Source organism: Rhinolophus sinicus, chromosome 11 (assembly GCF_057876585.1).
Source record: "Rhinolophus sinicus isolate RSI-liver-muscle chromosome 11, RSI-T2T, whole genome shotgun sequence".
In the NCBI taxonomy this organism is placed as follows: domain Eukaryota; kingdom Metazoa; phylum Chordata; class Mammalia; order Chiroptera; family Rhinolophidae; genus Rhinolophus; species Rhinolophus sinicus.
Window position 1 is genome coordinate 4,725,625 of NC_142511.1, and position 17,073 is coordinate 4,742,697.

The window sequence follows — 17,073 nt, forward strand, 5'->3', positions numbered from 1 at the left end:
CAATAGACATATGAAAGATGCTCAGTGTTACTAATCATCAGAGAAATGCAAATTAAAACCGCAATGAGATACCACCTCACACCCATCAGAATGGCTATCATCAGTAAATCAACAAACAACAAGTGATGGTGAGGCTGTGGAGAAAAGAGAACGCTCGTGCACTGTTGGGATTGCAAATTGGTGCAGCCACTGTGGAAAACAGTATGGAGGTTCCTCAAAAAATTAAAAATGTAACTACCCTATGACCCAGCAGTTCTACTTCTGGGTATTTATCCAAATAAATTCAAAACACCAATTTCAAAAGATATATGCATTTCTATGTTCATTGCAGCACTATTTATAATAGTCGCAACATGGAAGCAACCTAAGTATGCATTGATAGACGAACAGATAAAGAAGAGGTGGTACATACAAACAATGGAATATTACACAGCCATAAAAAGAATGAAATTGCCATTTGCGACAACATGGATGGACCTAGAAGGTATTATGCTAAGTGAAATAAGTCAGACAGAGAAAGGCAAATACCACATGATTTCACTTACATGTTGAATCTAAAAAACAAAATAAATAAGCAAACAAAACAGAAACTAATAGAAAACAAACTCAGAGAAAAAAAAAATTGATGCTTGCCAGATGGGGAGGGGGTTGGGAGGAGGAGGGAAAAAAGTGAAAGCATTAAGAAGTACAAATTTCCAGTAATAAAGACAGTCAGGGATATACAGTACAGCATAGGGAATGTAGCCAATACTATTGTAATAACGTATATCACCAAATATGGGCACAGCAAAAGATAACTGGGGTAAGGTCTGCAAGGGTGAGTACAAGTAGGTACTTGTGGAGATGCTCGTATTTATTAGCTTTCTTCTGTGGAGCCCAAGGACCAATGATAGGAAGGTTTTCATAAAATTACAGAACTTTGGAATTGGAATCACCTGCTTTGCCCCTTTCTTCCACTGAGGAGAAAACTGGGGCCCAGAGAGGTCAAGTAACTTGCTAAGAATCACACAGCTGGCAGTTGAACAGTCCCTAGAAGCCAGATCTCAAGATTCCGGTAAGACAATTTATGTGTTTCTGATATACCAGCACTGTATCTGTGGGGAAAGTCCATTCATCCACCCAACCAATTATTACTAGAGCTGCAAGGGATCATATTTGGAGATTTCCCTAGATATAGGGAAACAGAGAAAGGAATCCGTGCAGAGGAGCTAAGAAGGTCTGGAGCAGATAACTATAGCATCACTCCCTGGTTAGCAGACCGAATCTTTCCCCACCACTCATCTCTTTGTTTTGCAGGGACAAGTTTCCAAAGGATTTTGTAGGCCACACCTTACGCAGTTGTACTTCTAATCTTTCAGGTCTCTGGTTTCCTTCCTTCTTTGAAAACCATGGCTAACAAGACCCCTCCGAATGGTCAGCCCAAGAATTCACTAATGACAGGGGCATTGGGTCTGTTTGAGGGCATCTGAAAATATCATTTATTTGCCTCAAAATAAGGAAAAACACTTATTTTATTTGAGAGTGTCCTAACTGTTCATGGGGAACATTCCAAAATAAGCATTTTCTTTCCCAAAAACAGTTTTCAGGAAGGGTGTCTATTTCTGGCACTGCCAAGAACAAAGCTTGAATCTGTGAGGCACTGGAGAGCTGAGGATTTCAAATACATATTAAACTTGTTTCTTAGTAGGTCAGTTACTCCTAAGTGGAAAATTGCAGTGGCTCCATTGAAGAAGTGTTCACACGGAAATTAAAAATTGAAGTCATTATTCGAAATACTGTCTTTAAAATGTACTGTTAATTAAAATGGGCCTTTACAAAAGTGAATCAATCCTTATGCCTCTTCACCATGTAAAATGTTCATAGGAGAAAACGATGAAGGACTTTCTACACTTCGAGACCACTTGCACACAGGGAAGCATTTTGTAAACAAAGCAGTAATTTTAACAAAGTAGTTTAGTGCCTTCGAAACATTTCTCAGTAACAAACATGCTTGTGAAAGAACCACTGTTCTGGTAATTATCGAACGACAAGTAGTCCTCTTGACATCATGCCTTTCCATGTGTCTTTTCACGTACTTGTGGCCATTTTTTTGTACTATACTAAAATTTGACAAGCAGTGATGTATTATTAAAGGTTAGCTGCGATGTAGGATCTGAAACCATATCAACAAACTTCATACGCTATTACCTTAAAATCCACTTGTCGGTCTTGTATGTTGAGGAAATCTTTCACTCATGCTTGATTTTGTCACCTCATACATGGGGAATTTGGTTTACTGAGTTTTGAGGTCTTCCAAATGTTGACACAAATTCACATTTATTAACATCACCAACAAGTTTATCAGAAAAGTCTTCAAGTATTGGGAAGTGGTTCAACTCATGGTGGTGGATAAAATTTTCCAAGATTCTAACTTTCTCTTTAAAACTTTGATTTTATCACTGGCAATATGTATGTGTTTTCCCAAAAGTAACAAACTTACTTCACTCGTTTTTGAGAAAATATCTGCCAAACACCTGAGTCTGAATAACCATAGCGTGTCATTTCTTCTAGCGAGTAAAAAATACGATTCATGAATAAAGTGGTGAGTTTCTAACGAATAGAAACACACAACTAAATGAATGGATAAAGAAGATGTGAGATATATATATATATATTATATATTATATATATTAAATATATTATATATTATATAATATATATTATATATATTATCTTATAATATATTAAAATGTGAAAAAAATGTATACAAGTGGACACTTTGGTCAACGTTGCCCAAGCAGTAGTTCGCTGTAATCAGAAGTGTCTGGATGCTGATGGTCACCACTTTGAGTACCTCTTATAATTGCAGAAGTCAAACGTGACTTGTATTCATCTTTTGTTATTGGTATATTAACATATTGAGTATTACAATTTTAATACAATTTTTCCTTTCTAATATGTGTATACATTTTTTGGCACTATCTATCTATCTATCTGTCTGTCTGTCTGTCTGTCTGTCTGTCTATCTGTCTATAATACACAATGGGATGTTACACAGCAGTAAAGAGAAGGAAATCTTGCTATTTGAAAGACCATGGATGGATCCAGAGGTTATTACCTTGGAACTCATTCTCCCAGCAAATGAAATCATGTTTTAAAGGCCCACTGGAAATAGTTCTTGAAAAACACTGTGATGAGTTAAGTGTAAATGAATCAGAAGTGGAAGGATTGGGTTTCTCTGGAAATATACATGAGCTGAAAAATAAAAGGCGGGAAAATTTTCCACCCAAGGTCCTTAAGAAAGAATTGGAATGTGCTGCCAAGAAATGACAACCTGTTTTTCCAACACTCGTTTGAATTCCCTGCTTTTCCTTTTCAGGCACCTGACAAAAAGTATTTGCTACTCAGATGCTTTCGTCCACCCTGAAGTGTGACTTTATTAATTCAATTAACTAAGGGCAAGGCTTTCTTCCCGGTACACAAACTAAAGGGGCACCTACGGTCTTGCAAGAACAGCTCATGAAGCCATGGGAGGCAGGCAACATTCACGACGGACGGAGGCTCTAATGAGCTTTGATCACCAGGCTCTCACGGGGGCCGTATGGGATTCTGTTACCACTCAAAGTTTACAGGAAGAAGTTTCCATCCATCATGATAAAGTCTGCTTTTCTGGAGGTAAAGGTGTGGGTGATGGGGAATGGCGAGGTGTGCGTGTGCTTTGCCTGCTGGTTCACTTGTTTCTTTCCTCTTATGGAAGGAAAGTCGGATTCTTCCTTTCCCAAATATTATAATAATGGAGAGAAGAACAGTTACTCCCTGGGTTTCAGTAACTAAGTGTATCAGTTAGCTTTTGTGATGTAACAAATCACAACAAAATGTAGTAGCTTAAAACAATGATTTCTTGCTTCCCAATATCTTTGGGTTCTTTGGGTCCAGGCTGAGTCCCGATGGCTTCACTAACCTCTCGGGTTAGTTCCCATTGTCTTACCCTTCCATTCTTGTATGTTCCAAATTATGTATATTAAGCATCCGTTAATTTTGTTGTATGTGGGAAGCTATTTTTTTTGTCTCACGTTTTCTTTAATGTCTATGTAATTAGATTCATGATGTTCATAGTTTTGCATTCTGATTTGATTTAGTAAAAATTGCACTGTAGTTTCCCCATCTTTGAAAATTCTCTAAACATAATTTTAACAGCTGTATAATATTATTTAATTTGAGGTATGCCTCACAACTGAGGTAACCATTTTTCTTTTGTTGATTCTTGCATTGTTTCTGTGTTCACAGTATAAGTAATACTTCTAAGTGATAGTGTGTTCACAATATAAGTGACACATGTCTTTGTAAACAAAATTTTGAATGAGTCTCTCTCTCTCTCTCTCTCTCTCTCTCTCGTCTCTTCAAGTGTGATTGTTGTGTCACAGAGTGCAAACCCTTGCACAGCTCTTAATGGATCAGAATTATGTTGCAGGCGGGTCCAAAGGCAGGGTCTCGGCAGCACTAAATGACAGTGAGTACATCCCCACATAAAGCTCTGCGCAGACCTGCTGGGAAGGCGCGTTTTGATAAGCAAAAGAAGACAGAAGGAGTGCTCCCTGAGAGGAGAGAGAAGCGGCAGCTATGAAATGTTGGAGGAGAAGAAATCAGCCCCAGTGTGTACAGGAAGGACAAGAAGGGGGTGAGAGTGACCTCCTATGGGCAAAACCTCCCTGATGTCACCTTTGTGCGCTCCTCTTAGTCCCAAACCTCTTACCGTGTCACATACGTAAGGTGATAAAAATCCATTTGCATGAAGAAAGCCGATTTTTCCAGTCTTGATTTTATTTGTTAGCAAAAGCTTTCCGAACGTTAAAGCGCGTGCTGTTCTGTATTTCCATCAGGTAGGACCTCATTTGTCTGCAAGCGATAAAGACTTCAAGCAGGAGATTAGAAGTTTATTTATCGTTGTGTATGAAGAAAGTCCAGAGGTGACTGTGCAAGGTGGCCCGGTCAGTTCCAGGATCATCAAAGCCCATCCATCATCCAGTCTGCAATGATCATGTCTTGGCTGCAGCCAATGGCAAAGAGAAAAGGGAAAACAGAGCAAGCCTCTCTCTCCATTGAAGATGGTTCCAGGACTCTGCACATGGGACCATGATAAGGAATGCTGGGAAATGTAATCCTTATTCCAAGCAGCCATGCACTCAGCTAAAAATTGGGAATTTTATCACTACAGAAGAATCAGAACATGCCACAGTATTTAACTAAAGAAAGATATATGAAGAAAAATTTTAAAAGGACACTAAAGAAAACGAAGGTACATGAAAAACTTGAGGAAGAATAAGTAGCCAGAAGAAGTGCAATCCAGTGTGTCTAGGAGGGACTTCTGAATATCTCAAAGGCACTATTCTAAGAAAGAAATTTTACTGCCCACCGCATCTCTTCTTTGTTTCTATTAGATTGGTGCAAACATAATTGTGATTTAAGGGGATAAAAATAATTGCAAACACCGCAATTACTTTTGCACCAACCTCATACTTTCTCTCACCCACTTTAGGGAGTCGGGGATGAGCTGAGTAAGAAAATGGGAGGAAACATACTTTACCCCGTTCTGGAGAATGCCAGATCGCCAACGGCCCTAGCTTGGAGGAGAAGCTGTGATTTTGAGTGAAAAAAACTGTGCTATTGCATGAACTTGGACAGTTTTAATCACTAAATTGCGATAGTTCAACTTAAAGTGATTACAGGACTTTTTAGCAGTGATGAAAGATCAGACATGTCATAGGTGTGCTCAAGATGGTTTTATCCAAGAGCAGAAAGAGCTTTCCTACTGAACAAAGTTGAAAGCGATAATGAGAAGTAAAAGTAAAGATCATTTGTGATTATATCCCATGAGTATTGCTTGTACAAAGTAATGGGTACAATTTCTACCTCACAGGTTTCATGTGTGTGTGTGTGTGTGTGTGTGTGTATATATAATGTAAAAAAGCAGTGGAGAACAAGGCATAAAAAGGCACTAAATAAATGTTGGTTTCCTCCCCTTGATTTATACTATTCATCCAAAATTATGTATTGAATTCATACCATTTGCCAGTTATGGTTTTCAGAATAAAGACACAGAACAGAAAGAAAATCACAGCAAACACTAGAAATAGATTTGAAAAAAACACCTTATCTAAATTCTCCTTGTCTAAAGAGAATTCAGTTTATTTGACTCACTCCCTCCTGGGGGCAGCTGTTGAAATTTTAGACACAATTCCCAGGAGGGACTCCAGCACTAGAGGCTTGGAATCTTAACGCCATTTTGTTAACAGAGCCATCCATCCCATAATATAGGTCTTGAGTTTTGTGAGCTCATTTAGTTATTTTATTTTATTTTTTTTGCTAAAAGCTGATGCCAACCCAATGGGTCCACATACAAACAGACAGGGTCTGAAACCCTTTCTGGGGGTAATGGGCTGGAGAGCAGCCACTTTCCATTGTGTCACCTAAAGGTGGAAATTTCCGTTTTCTCCATTAAAGTGGTGAATTCCACTTGCCTTTTACGCTTTCCTAGTGTTAACCTCTAACGTCTACAAGTTTTATCTTTAGTGACACCTAGTGGCTCCATGTTGTAATAAGAACACTGTTCAGCTTTGAAGCTTTCTTTGGCTAAGGAACAGACCAAGAGGGGCTAGGGTTGGGTTTGTTGTTCATCTTTACACTTGTTACATAGTCATGTGAGAAAAATGATTTTGTATCACGACCATTCAGATTCTCCCACTTCCTACTTATGAAACAGAATTGATATGTGTGCTCCCACACCATTGATGGGATGTCAGAAATCTCTGGAAGAGAGGTGCTATGTTCTTTCAAGTGGTTATACTTGCGAAACAGCTCTCTTTCCCTCCTTTGGAAGCTATAGAGGAATTACAGACTAAAACTGTGGGGAAGAGAAACAATGTCAAAAGTTTCTTACCCTGGCTGGAGTAGAGACACACTATGCAGATATTTAGAGAGGAAGAAGCCAGTGATTCACATTTTTTTTCTGTCTGGTTTGAACTTGTGATTACTTAAACGCAAAATGAAAACCAGAATTTGACATTCCAGATTTGAAATCCATTTCAAGATCATTTTATCACAGGCCCAATTGTGGTTAAGCCGTTATTTATCTTACTCTTGCCTTTTGTTTTCTCTCCACCCATAGATTATAAAAAATTGGACAGAGTCAAATGAATTCCCAGAGAACAGAATTCAATCCAATATGACTTTCTTCTTTCTTCCGGAGTTTTAAATAGAGAAAAGCACAAAAATAATAGAGCAAACACTCATATGTCCATACTTTCTTTAATAAAATAAAAAGCTGGTCTTTTCCCCTGCATTCCAATCCTATTCCCCTAGCACTCTCATGCACATGATACTTACCCTCCCAGCCCATGCTTTGTAAAAAATAATTTGCTCTCTACATATGCACTCATCAAAAATATTACTCAGTGTGTGTTTTACTTATATAAATATTATTGTACTATAGGCATCATTCTATAATTTGTTTTTTATTGCTATTCATGTGTAGGTATATAATCTTAGCTCGTTATTTTAACTGCCGAGTTCCACTATATAAAAAGATCACAATTTATTTGTCCATTCACTTACTGTAAGATTTTTTTCCCAATAACTTTTTCCTATTAAAAACAATGCAGTACTAGTACTTTTGTAATGGTGGAGTAGAATCTCTAAAAATTTGTTCTGCCATAAAAGCAATGAGAACACTGGCAAAATTGTCAAAATCAACTTTTTCAGGACTCGGGGAATTAACCAAAGGCTTGCAATCATCTAAGGAGTGTTTATTCAAAAAAAAGGCTAAAAACCAATAGTAGCTGTGAAAATCAGCAGCCTAGCCATTGCTAAACAGGGCAGAATAGATTTATAACTCCCCCCAAGTTCTCCAGGGAACTATCACCATCTGATTTGCTTGTTATCTCCTTGAAAAAGTACCATTCACAGGACTTGTTTTTACTTCACTTGACTCAAAACTCTTCCAGTGCAAACAGCTCTATTCCCAGAGAATTTGTCAAAACGAAGCAGTGGCAACTGTTTCACACTGCAGCTGCCTGAGTTTGGAACAAACAAGAAGCTGGCCAAAACCTTAAAAGGAAAAATTGGGGAATAAGAGGCCCATAGCGGGCTTTGAAAACTGACATATTCCTGGAAATCTAGAAATCATGCACATGTGCAGGGGTCTGCACATGCCAAGAAAAGACCTGAAAAGGTTCTAATCTCTCACCTCTGGGTACCCTTGAGATTCTTTGCAATTAGGAAACAAAGACTAATGCAGTGTTATAAATTGCTAGAAGTGTAGAAACCATTCCACGACACACACACACACAGATCACCTTGGCAAGGTTCATCGGTTCAAAGCCTTTAAGGAAATCTGTCTTATCAATAGCTAACTGAACAGAGAATTCAGTGGTGACATGTGATAAAGAATATAATCTTATAGAACTAGTCCAGTAAAATCACTATATTCACAAAATAAAACCATCATCAACAACAAAAACAAGCATAACACTGAACTCTGAGGAAGGGGGCAATATGATTTCCAGAGCTGCCGCATTATATTATTTTACATATTCAGATTTTAATGAAAATTATGACACATGCAGAGAAAAAGTAAGGCATGGTCCATATACAGGGAGAAAAAGCAATCAACAGAAACTGTCCCAGATGAAACCAGATGTTATACTTACTAGACAAAGACTTTTAATAAACTATTACAAACATAGTGAAAGAACTAAAGGAAACCACGTCTTTAAAACACTAAAGAAAAGTATAAAAACAATGTTTCTCTCACCAAATAGAGAATATCAAAAAAGAAACAGAAATTATACAATATAACCAAATAGAAATTCTAGAGTGAAAAGTATACTAGAGGGGCTCAACAGCAGAAGGAAAAATCAGCAAACTTGACAGTAAGTCAATTTATGTTATCCAGTCTAAAAAACAGAAATAAAAAAGAATGAGGAAAAATAAACGATCCTTAGGGATTTGTGGGACATCATCAAAATATGCCTAATATGAGTCATAAAAGGAGAGGAGAGAAAGAAGCAGAAATAATATTTGTAAAAATAATCACCAAAAACTTCCTGAATTGGATTAAAAAAAAAAAAAAAGAAAGAAAGAAACCCTAACCTACACCTACAAGAAGCTCAAAGAGCATCAAGTAGCATGTCTAAAGACAAAGAGAAAATTTTTAAAGGAACAAGTGAAAAGCAACTCATCATGCAACGTATTGTCATAACATTAACAGCTGATTTATTATCAAAAACAATGGAGGCCCGAAAGTAGTGGGATAGCACATACAAAAGAAAAAAGATGTCAACCAATATTTCTCTATCTGGTTATCCTTCAAAAAATTATGCTTCAAAAAATAAGAAAAAAATTAAAACATTCACAAACAAAAAATAAGGGAAAATTTTGCTATCATTTCTGCCCTGCGAGAAATGCTAAAAATATTGCTTGAGGCTGAAATGATAGGGTATTAGACAGTAATTCAAATATACACAAAGAGAGAACTTCAGTAAAGTTAACCACATAAATAAATATAAAAAGCGGTAGAAATGTGTGTTTGCTGTATTCATATGTCAGATTTAAAAGGTAAGTGTATATAGTGATTATAAAACTGAGTTAATGATATTATAATGTAAAAATGTATACATATTATGTGTATATGCATAATATTTATTATAATAATATCACAAAGGAGAGGGGAGGGAATAAACAATATTAGAAAAAAGTTTTTATATACTATTGAAATTAAGTTGGTATTAAGTCAAACTACATTGTTTTACACTAAAGTTTGGGAGTTTTTTAACTTTTTAAAAAAAAATTTTATTTAAGTGTGTTTTTCCAGGACCCATCAGCTCCAAGTCAAGTAGTTGTTTCAATGTGGTTGTGGAGGACGCAGCTTGTGGCCCATGTGAGGATCGAACCGGCAACCTTGCTGTTAAGAACACTGCGCTCTAACCAACTGAGCTAACCAGCCGCGCCAGGCCTAAATTTTAATTGTAATCCGCTGGGCAATGACTAAGAAAATAATTCAAAGATACATAGTAAAAGAAACAAAATAGCAAAAATAAAATACTGGCTAAAAATATACAAGAGTTTAACAATTGATGAAATTCAAGTATTGGCAAAGGTGAGAAGAAACTGAAACTTTCTCATCCCACTGAAGAAAGCATAAATGGATAGAGCTATTTTGTAGAGCAATTTGTCGAGATTGAAAACCTACAACCCAGAATTTCCAGTTGTAAGTCCACAGACTAAGAAACACTCATACAATTTGTGCACTAGGAGACAGCATTCTTTTTATAAGATGTTATTCCCATTCCATAAAATTCACCCTTTTCAAGTGTACATTTTAGTAGTTTTAAATATATTTACAGACTTGTATAAATATCAGCACTAATTTTAGAACATTTTTATCAACCCCAAAAGAAACCCTGTGCTCAACTGCAGTCACTCCCTGTCTCCTTCTCCGCCTTCAACACCTGGATGCCACTCACCTACTTTCTGCCTCCATGGATTTGCCTATTCTGGACATTTCATATAAATGGAACCACACAATATACTGCCTTTTGTGAGGACTTTCATTCACTTACTATAATGTTTTCAAAATGCATCTATGTTGTGGCATGTATGAGAACTTCATTCCTTCCTATGGCTGAATAATATTCCATTGTACGGATATGGCACATTTTGTTTATCCATTCATCAGTTAATGTAGATTTAGGTTGTTTTCAAAAAGGAAATTAAAATGGTCCACTAGAAATTTCTATTTACTATAAAATTAATAAAAAACGGAGGAATAGAGAAATACAAAGACAGAGAGAAATCTAATAGCAAAACGGTATTTCAGTAGTTTGTATTTCCATGATTCCAAGGGAGATGAAACATCCTTTAATATTTATTGATCATTCAGTTTTGCTGTTTGGTGAATTTGCTATTCATAACCTTGCCCATCTGCTATTGGTTTGCCGAACTACGTTTCAGTGCTGGTAACACATGAACCAGAAGTTTAGTAACAGGTGAGCATTGCAGCTACCTGGGCAAGTCAGTACTTTCTAGGCAGGAATGACATCCATTCCAGAATGGAATCTTTGAAATCTATGGTTGCCATGACAAGTGACAACATCTCAAAGGATTCCTTTGGTTGACAGAGTATTTTACCTCTGACTAAGAGGTGAAAATACTTGAGATTCTCTGCACAACCCTGCCTTGCCAACGATTACAGAAAAGTTACACACAAGTAAGTGATTTTTCTCCTATTCATCCTTCAGTCAGTCAAAAGCCTGTCTTCTTTCTAGCCTTGACTACTTTTCTTAGTTTTCGTTCTGTTAAAAGAAAGAAGGATGGATATCTTAGAATTTACCACACCATGGGCTCACCACTAAAGTTCTTACCAAAGAGTTTATCTTTGTTAATTAGTCTCCCAACTTCATGTCTATTTTCTTTTTCACCATCGGACTACATCCCGCCTAACTTGTAGGCATCTTGAGTACTTATGTTAACGGATGGCAGTCTAACCCACCCATAAGGTGACAGCCACCAATGTGTGGTGTCACCCCCAGCACTCAAGCTCTAAAATTGAACTCCCCTCCAGAAGACATTTCATTTTCCTCAATGAAGCTGGATTTTAAGGAGTCAGAAAACAGAAAAATTCCTCAGGTAGTGAAAAGTTCATGAGACTAAATAGTAGTTTAAACATCAATTTTAAAAAGTTGGTCACAATTTATTTATTAAAATAAATCATACACATGTAAAAACACAGAATAGCACAAATTGTACCGGGGGAAATTCTAGGTGTGTCCTAAAATTTCTTCATGTATCTGTTTACTCCTGTGAAATTTTTAACTGAATTTTGCCAATGACCTAAATGACCTTGGGAGAGGATTCTGACCCTCAAATGACAGCAGTCTGTAATGACAAATTGATTCCAGCCATGTGAACTAATACTGAATCCTATTTATTTAAAATCCTAAACAGAGCCTGACCTTCTGACCTACAGAAACTGTCAAATATTAAATGGGTTTTTTCTAAGCCACTAAGTTTGTGGTGATTTGTAACACAGCAATAGAAAATAAATATGATCTACATGCCATGTAACATAGTAGCATCAAAATTAATAAAGCAAAACAAAACTTTAAGAACATTACTACTACTAATGTACTAATACAAAATACTCTTTTGCAGCATTAGTAGAAGACTTTTATTCCCCCCTGTCAGCATGATATCAAAGGGTTATAAAATACATAGGAGCTCAAGACACTCAAGATATAACAGAGACAGAGGTAAGTATGTGTATGTGTGTGTGTGTGACAGAGACCCATATATCAATCTCTGTCCATGAAAACGAAGAACATATCTTTTTTTTCTAATGCCCACAAAAAGATATATTCATAAAGGATAACCCCATGTGTTAGGCTAGAAATTTCTCTATAAATCCTAAAATGTAGAAATCACAAAAATAGCCTCTGATCACAATGCAAAAATAAAAGGTGAGGGGGGAAGTAATAATGAACTTTTGAAACAAATTTTAAAAACCCTTCTATTTTTTTTCTTTAAAAAAAAACAACCCTTCCATTTTCCATCTAAACTCTTCTATTTTAAACAATTCTTGAGTCAGAGAGGAAATTAATACAGAGATTACAGAATACTGATAATGCTACATATTAGAATCTATAGCATACAGCCAAAATGAGGCACAAAGAAAAATCCACAACCTTAACTACTTAGAATAATAAACCAGAAAGAATGACAATAACTGAATCAAATATCCAAAACAAAGTGAGAAAAGGAAGAAAATAAATTCAAGGAAGACAGAAAGAAGGAGGCATACATTAAAGACGAAGCTGAATTCTTGAATTTGATAAGAGAAAAATAGTAGGACTAACGAATAAATTCAAAATCTGATACTTTCTCATGATAAGGACTCTTCCCTTCTGTGATATTCTTTCCAAAATTCTGTATTCCCAGTCTAATCAGAGGGTAAAAAACAAACAAACAAACACCAGATAAATGCAAATTGAGGAATAGTCTAGAAAATACCTGACTGTCAATATCATCAACAAGGAAAGATTGCAAAACAGCTACAGATCAGAGAAAATTCAGGAGACATGATAAATAAATGCAATGTGGAATTCTGGATTGGATCCTGCAGAGGTAAAGGACATTAGTAGAAAAATGAATGAAATCCAAATAAAGCCTATAGTTTAGTTAATAAAATTGTAGCAATATTAATTTATTGTTTTGACAAATGTACTATGGTTATGTCATATGTTAACATTAGTTGAAACTGGGTGAAGGGGGTGTATGAGAACTCTGTTTTATCTTTGCAACTTTCCTGTAAATCTAAAATTATCCCCCAAACTTTAAAAATTATTTTTAAAAAATAATTACAAAAGACATAGAAAATCTAAGCAGAGTAATTAAAATGGAAGAAATAAAAATAACCATTAAAGGGCTACCTCATCAAATAAACAAACAAAAACATAGCAGGTCCTGAAGGTTTAATAAGGGAATTTTATCAAACATATAAGTAATTGATGACTCCAATTCTAATTAAATAATTTTGATAACACAGAAAAAATTTAAAAGGCATTCATTCTTTCCCATGAAGTAAATAATTAAAAAATATTTTAGACTTTTCTTTTCTCATTTTAATATATTTTATTTCTTTCTATTTTCTAATAGTAGTGGATGGAATATCCAAAAACGGCAAATAAAAATAGTAATGATGGTGATCTTTGTCTTGTTCTTTAATCAGAATTATTTTAATTATTTTCTTATTACATCTGGTTCTGGCTTTTGCATTTACATATCACATTAAGAAATTAACTACTTATCTATTTTATTAAGAACTGTTGTCAATAAAATAGATTCAAAACTTTATCAGAATATTTTTCCTCAACAAAAATTATCATATGAATTTTCTTTTGTTTAGCAATTTACATTGAGAATTCTATTGTAGGTTTTTCTTTTATTGAACCATCTTGTGTGTTCCAAATAACTACCACTTGGGTTATAGTTCATTATTCTTTTAATGTGGTTCTGTATCCCGTTTGCTGATATTTTTAAGTGTTGGTCAGTAATATTAATAATGAACTTGTCTGAAGTGTGTGTGTGTGTATTGTGTTGGGCTTTGCCATCAAGGTCATACTAGTTTCAGAGTTTAGGATATGTCCCCCTCAGTGATAAGAGATTAAGTGTATTCTCTTTTAAATAATCTCTTTCTTCTCCCTGACTAGTAACTGGTCTGCAGATTGGGCAGTCCATTGTGAAATGGCACCACATGGTAAGTAATACTTTTTAAGGACATTAATGTAACTGAAATCTCTTGGGGGGAAAGAAATAACTTGTTCACTTTCTCCATTATAAGGCTGTAATAATTAATGTTTAAAATACATGCGTGTGGATGAAAGTGGAAAAAAAATGGTAGTTTGGTTGAAAACTGATTTTAGCTTTGTTTCCCTGCAGTCATGTTCTTGCTCACCCTCACGTGCCCCTGGAAATGAACTTCAACACTAATTCAAAAGGCTGAAAGTTTTGACCCATCCCACTATTTGCCAACCCCCCATCTCCTGACTGGTCTGCTATAACAGCCTCATAGCCTTCCTTCCAATATCCCAGTGGGAATTCTTCCCACCAAACTATGTCAGGAATAATGACCAACAGGAAGCAGACAGAAAGTCATGCTGTGGGCAGACCAAATATATATATTAATATATCTATTCCCAGTTCACAACCACAACCCCAGAGAAATAAGGATGCACGGAGCTGTGAGAGAGGGAAGCCCCTTTCCCACTCCAATAATAGTAAAAACAGGTAATGTTTATATGGCATTTATAGCATATTAGGCATGCTCTGAGTGCTTTAAATGAATGATTCATTTAATCCTCACAACAGCTCTATAGGGTAAGGACCACCCTGATTCTCACTTGGCAAATGCAGAAACTGAGACAGGAGGTGACCTTCCCGTGATCATATAACTGCTAGTGGCAGAGACAGGGTGTGAACTTACAGAGTCTGGTTCCAGAGACACCGATATAAGCACCAAGCTATACTACGTCAACCCTGAAACCAAGAATCTTGCCTGCCCTGGGAATGGATTATAAGGTTGAAGATTTTAAATACACAGGCTTCAGTATTAATAATAATGGTGAAGCTGCATCAATAACCCAAGGAGATGGAAAATTCATGTCATCCGACTTAGAGGTCCAGAAGGGGGACAGCAGTCTAGGGAAAATAATCTACAGAGGTTGGCAGACAAGGGACGGCCAGAGCACGGTGGCAGCAGTCACAGAAAACAAACAAACAACAACACAGGATTATTTTCTACTCTTCTCAGCCAAAAGAGTGTTATTAACATTCCTGTATCTGGGTATCTCTCTCTCTCTCTGGAAGGATGCACGAGAAACCAGCCACAACAGCAGACTCTAGGATGGGAATGAGGGCCTGGGAGCTGGAAGTGGTGGGAAGATGTACGGATTCTGTCCACTGTTCACCCTTCTGTACTCTGCATGTGTGCGTGTGTGTGCATTACTTCTTTCAATGTTTAACTAAATAGGATATAATGCTTTAGAAGTTCATTCAAAGAGATGCTTCTATAGACAATCTAAGTTTCATTGCCGGGCCCAACTATGTCTTTCTACCTAAATCTGTGCTATAAGAACAAGCACAACTGGAAGAACTAATACGGAGAGTGCACAGTGTGGTTACGTGGGCTCTGGTGGCTTCTGCACTCATGGAAAACAAGTTAACTATCTTTGGGGGTAGTGGGTGGCTTCCTTCGGGGTGTAGCCTTCTGCTCTCTCAACATCGGGCCTTGGCCAGGTTGGTGGGGACATGAAAGCGTCAGCAGCAGCAGCAGCATTACCTCAGGAAGGCGCCAGCACACACAGGAAGCCTAAGAGGGAGGGCACTGGATATACATGCCCTCAGTTCAGACGCCCCATCTGTCCCCACTGTGTGATATGTTGCCATTGTCAGAGAAAGGAGATATTCTGGTGATATAGAGATGAAGGAAAAGGTACAGACTCACGGAACATCCTAGAGGACCAAGCCCACGGCTCCCTGTGAGTATTCCCAGAATTGTTTGGGAATTCCGAGAAGAGAATTCAAATTCCCTCTGAATGACGATTATTATGATAATCCCATTACCCCCAAGCTACGGTGGCATCAGAAACACACATTAGATGCAGTGATTTGACACACCTGAGACTTAAAGAACTAGTCAAATTGGCACGGCTCCAATTTTTCTGGCCAACAATGACGACAGGCATTGAACAAAAATGCCATTGATATACAATAGATATGAAAAGCAGATAACCAGCTTAGAGAAAAAAGCCAAAATAATAAACACGGAAGCTGAAGGTCCACCACACTGGTCCTTGTACCCAGCATTAGGAAACACATTACAAAGGACAGATTCCCAGGATTGAGACCATTTTATCATTTCCTGTGGGTTTCAAATGAAAATCCATAGCAACTGAAAATGAGATAAAAGAGAACTTAGCCCCAGAATAGAAGTTAAAGCCAGAATGACGATCACACCGCCCGGAGGAGGCATTGAAGAATTTCTAGGAACAATCACAAAAAGCCTAACTGGAGAAAGCAGCTGCCATTTCTGGCTAAGTCCTATAACTTCCCAGAATGACGTCACTGGAGAACCAGTTTACATAAGCTAGCAACCCCGATGGCTTATCAACGCGTGTGCTGGCTTTTTGCATTAGATAAACATTAGCTGTGATATGGCACAAGTGATAGCATGCCTACAGCAAGGAAGGGAGATGCTGCAAACCGGGGAATCAACAAAAGACGTGAGGTGAAAGTAATAGAGCAGAGCACTAAGCTGGTGATGGACTTGGAGCGACGAATTTGGCTCCACGAAGAAGAGAAGCTAGCTCACAAAGGCGAAGCAGAGGTCCGTGCTAACTGCAGATCAACTCAATGACAACGGGCTGCTGTGCCGGGAAGCTCCAGGACTGAGTGGAAAGAGTTCCCTTGAACAGGGCTTCGCAATCTTGGCTGCACACCAGAATCGCCGGAAAGGCTTTTTATTTATTAACACTGATATCTAGT

General features: G+C 37.2%; 1 protein-coding gene across 1 annotated transcript in view; it reads left to right on the plus strand.

Annotated features, from left to right (window-relative positions):
- The first annotated feature begins 16,759 nt into the window (after positions 1-16,759).
- The window catches only part of MROH9 (maestro heat like repeat family member 9), a 41,341-nt gene continuing 41,027 nt past the window's right edge, over positions 16,760-17,073 (plus strand). The window contains exon 1 of the mRNA XM_088801828.1: positions 16,760-16,915. Coding sequence (XP_088657954.1) covers positions 16,760-16,915 — 156 coding nt within the window. The remainder of the gene's footprint in view (positions 16,916-17,073) is intronic.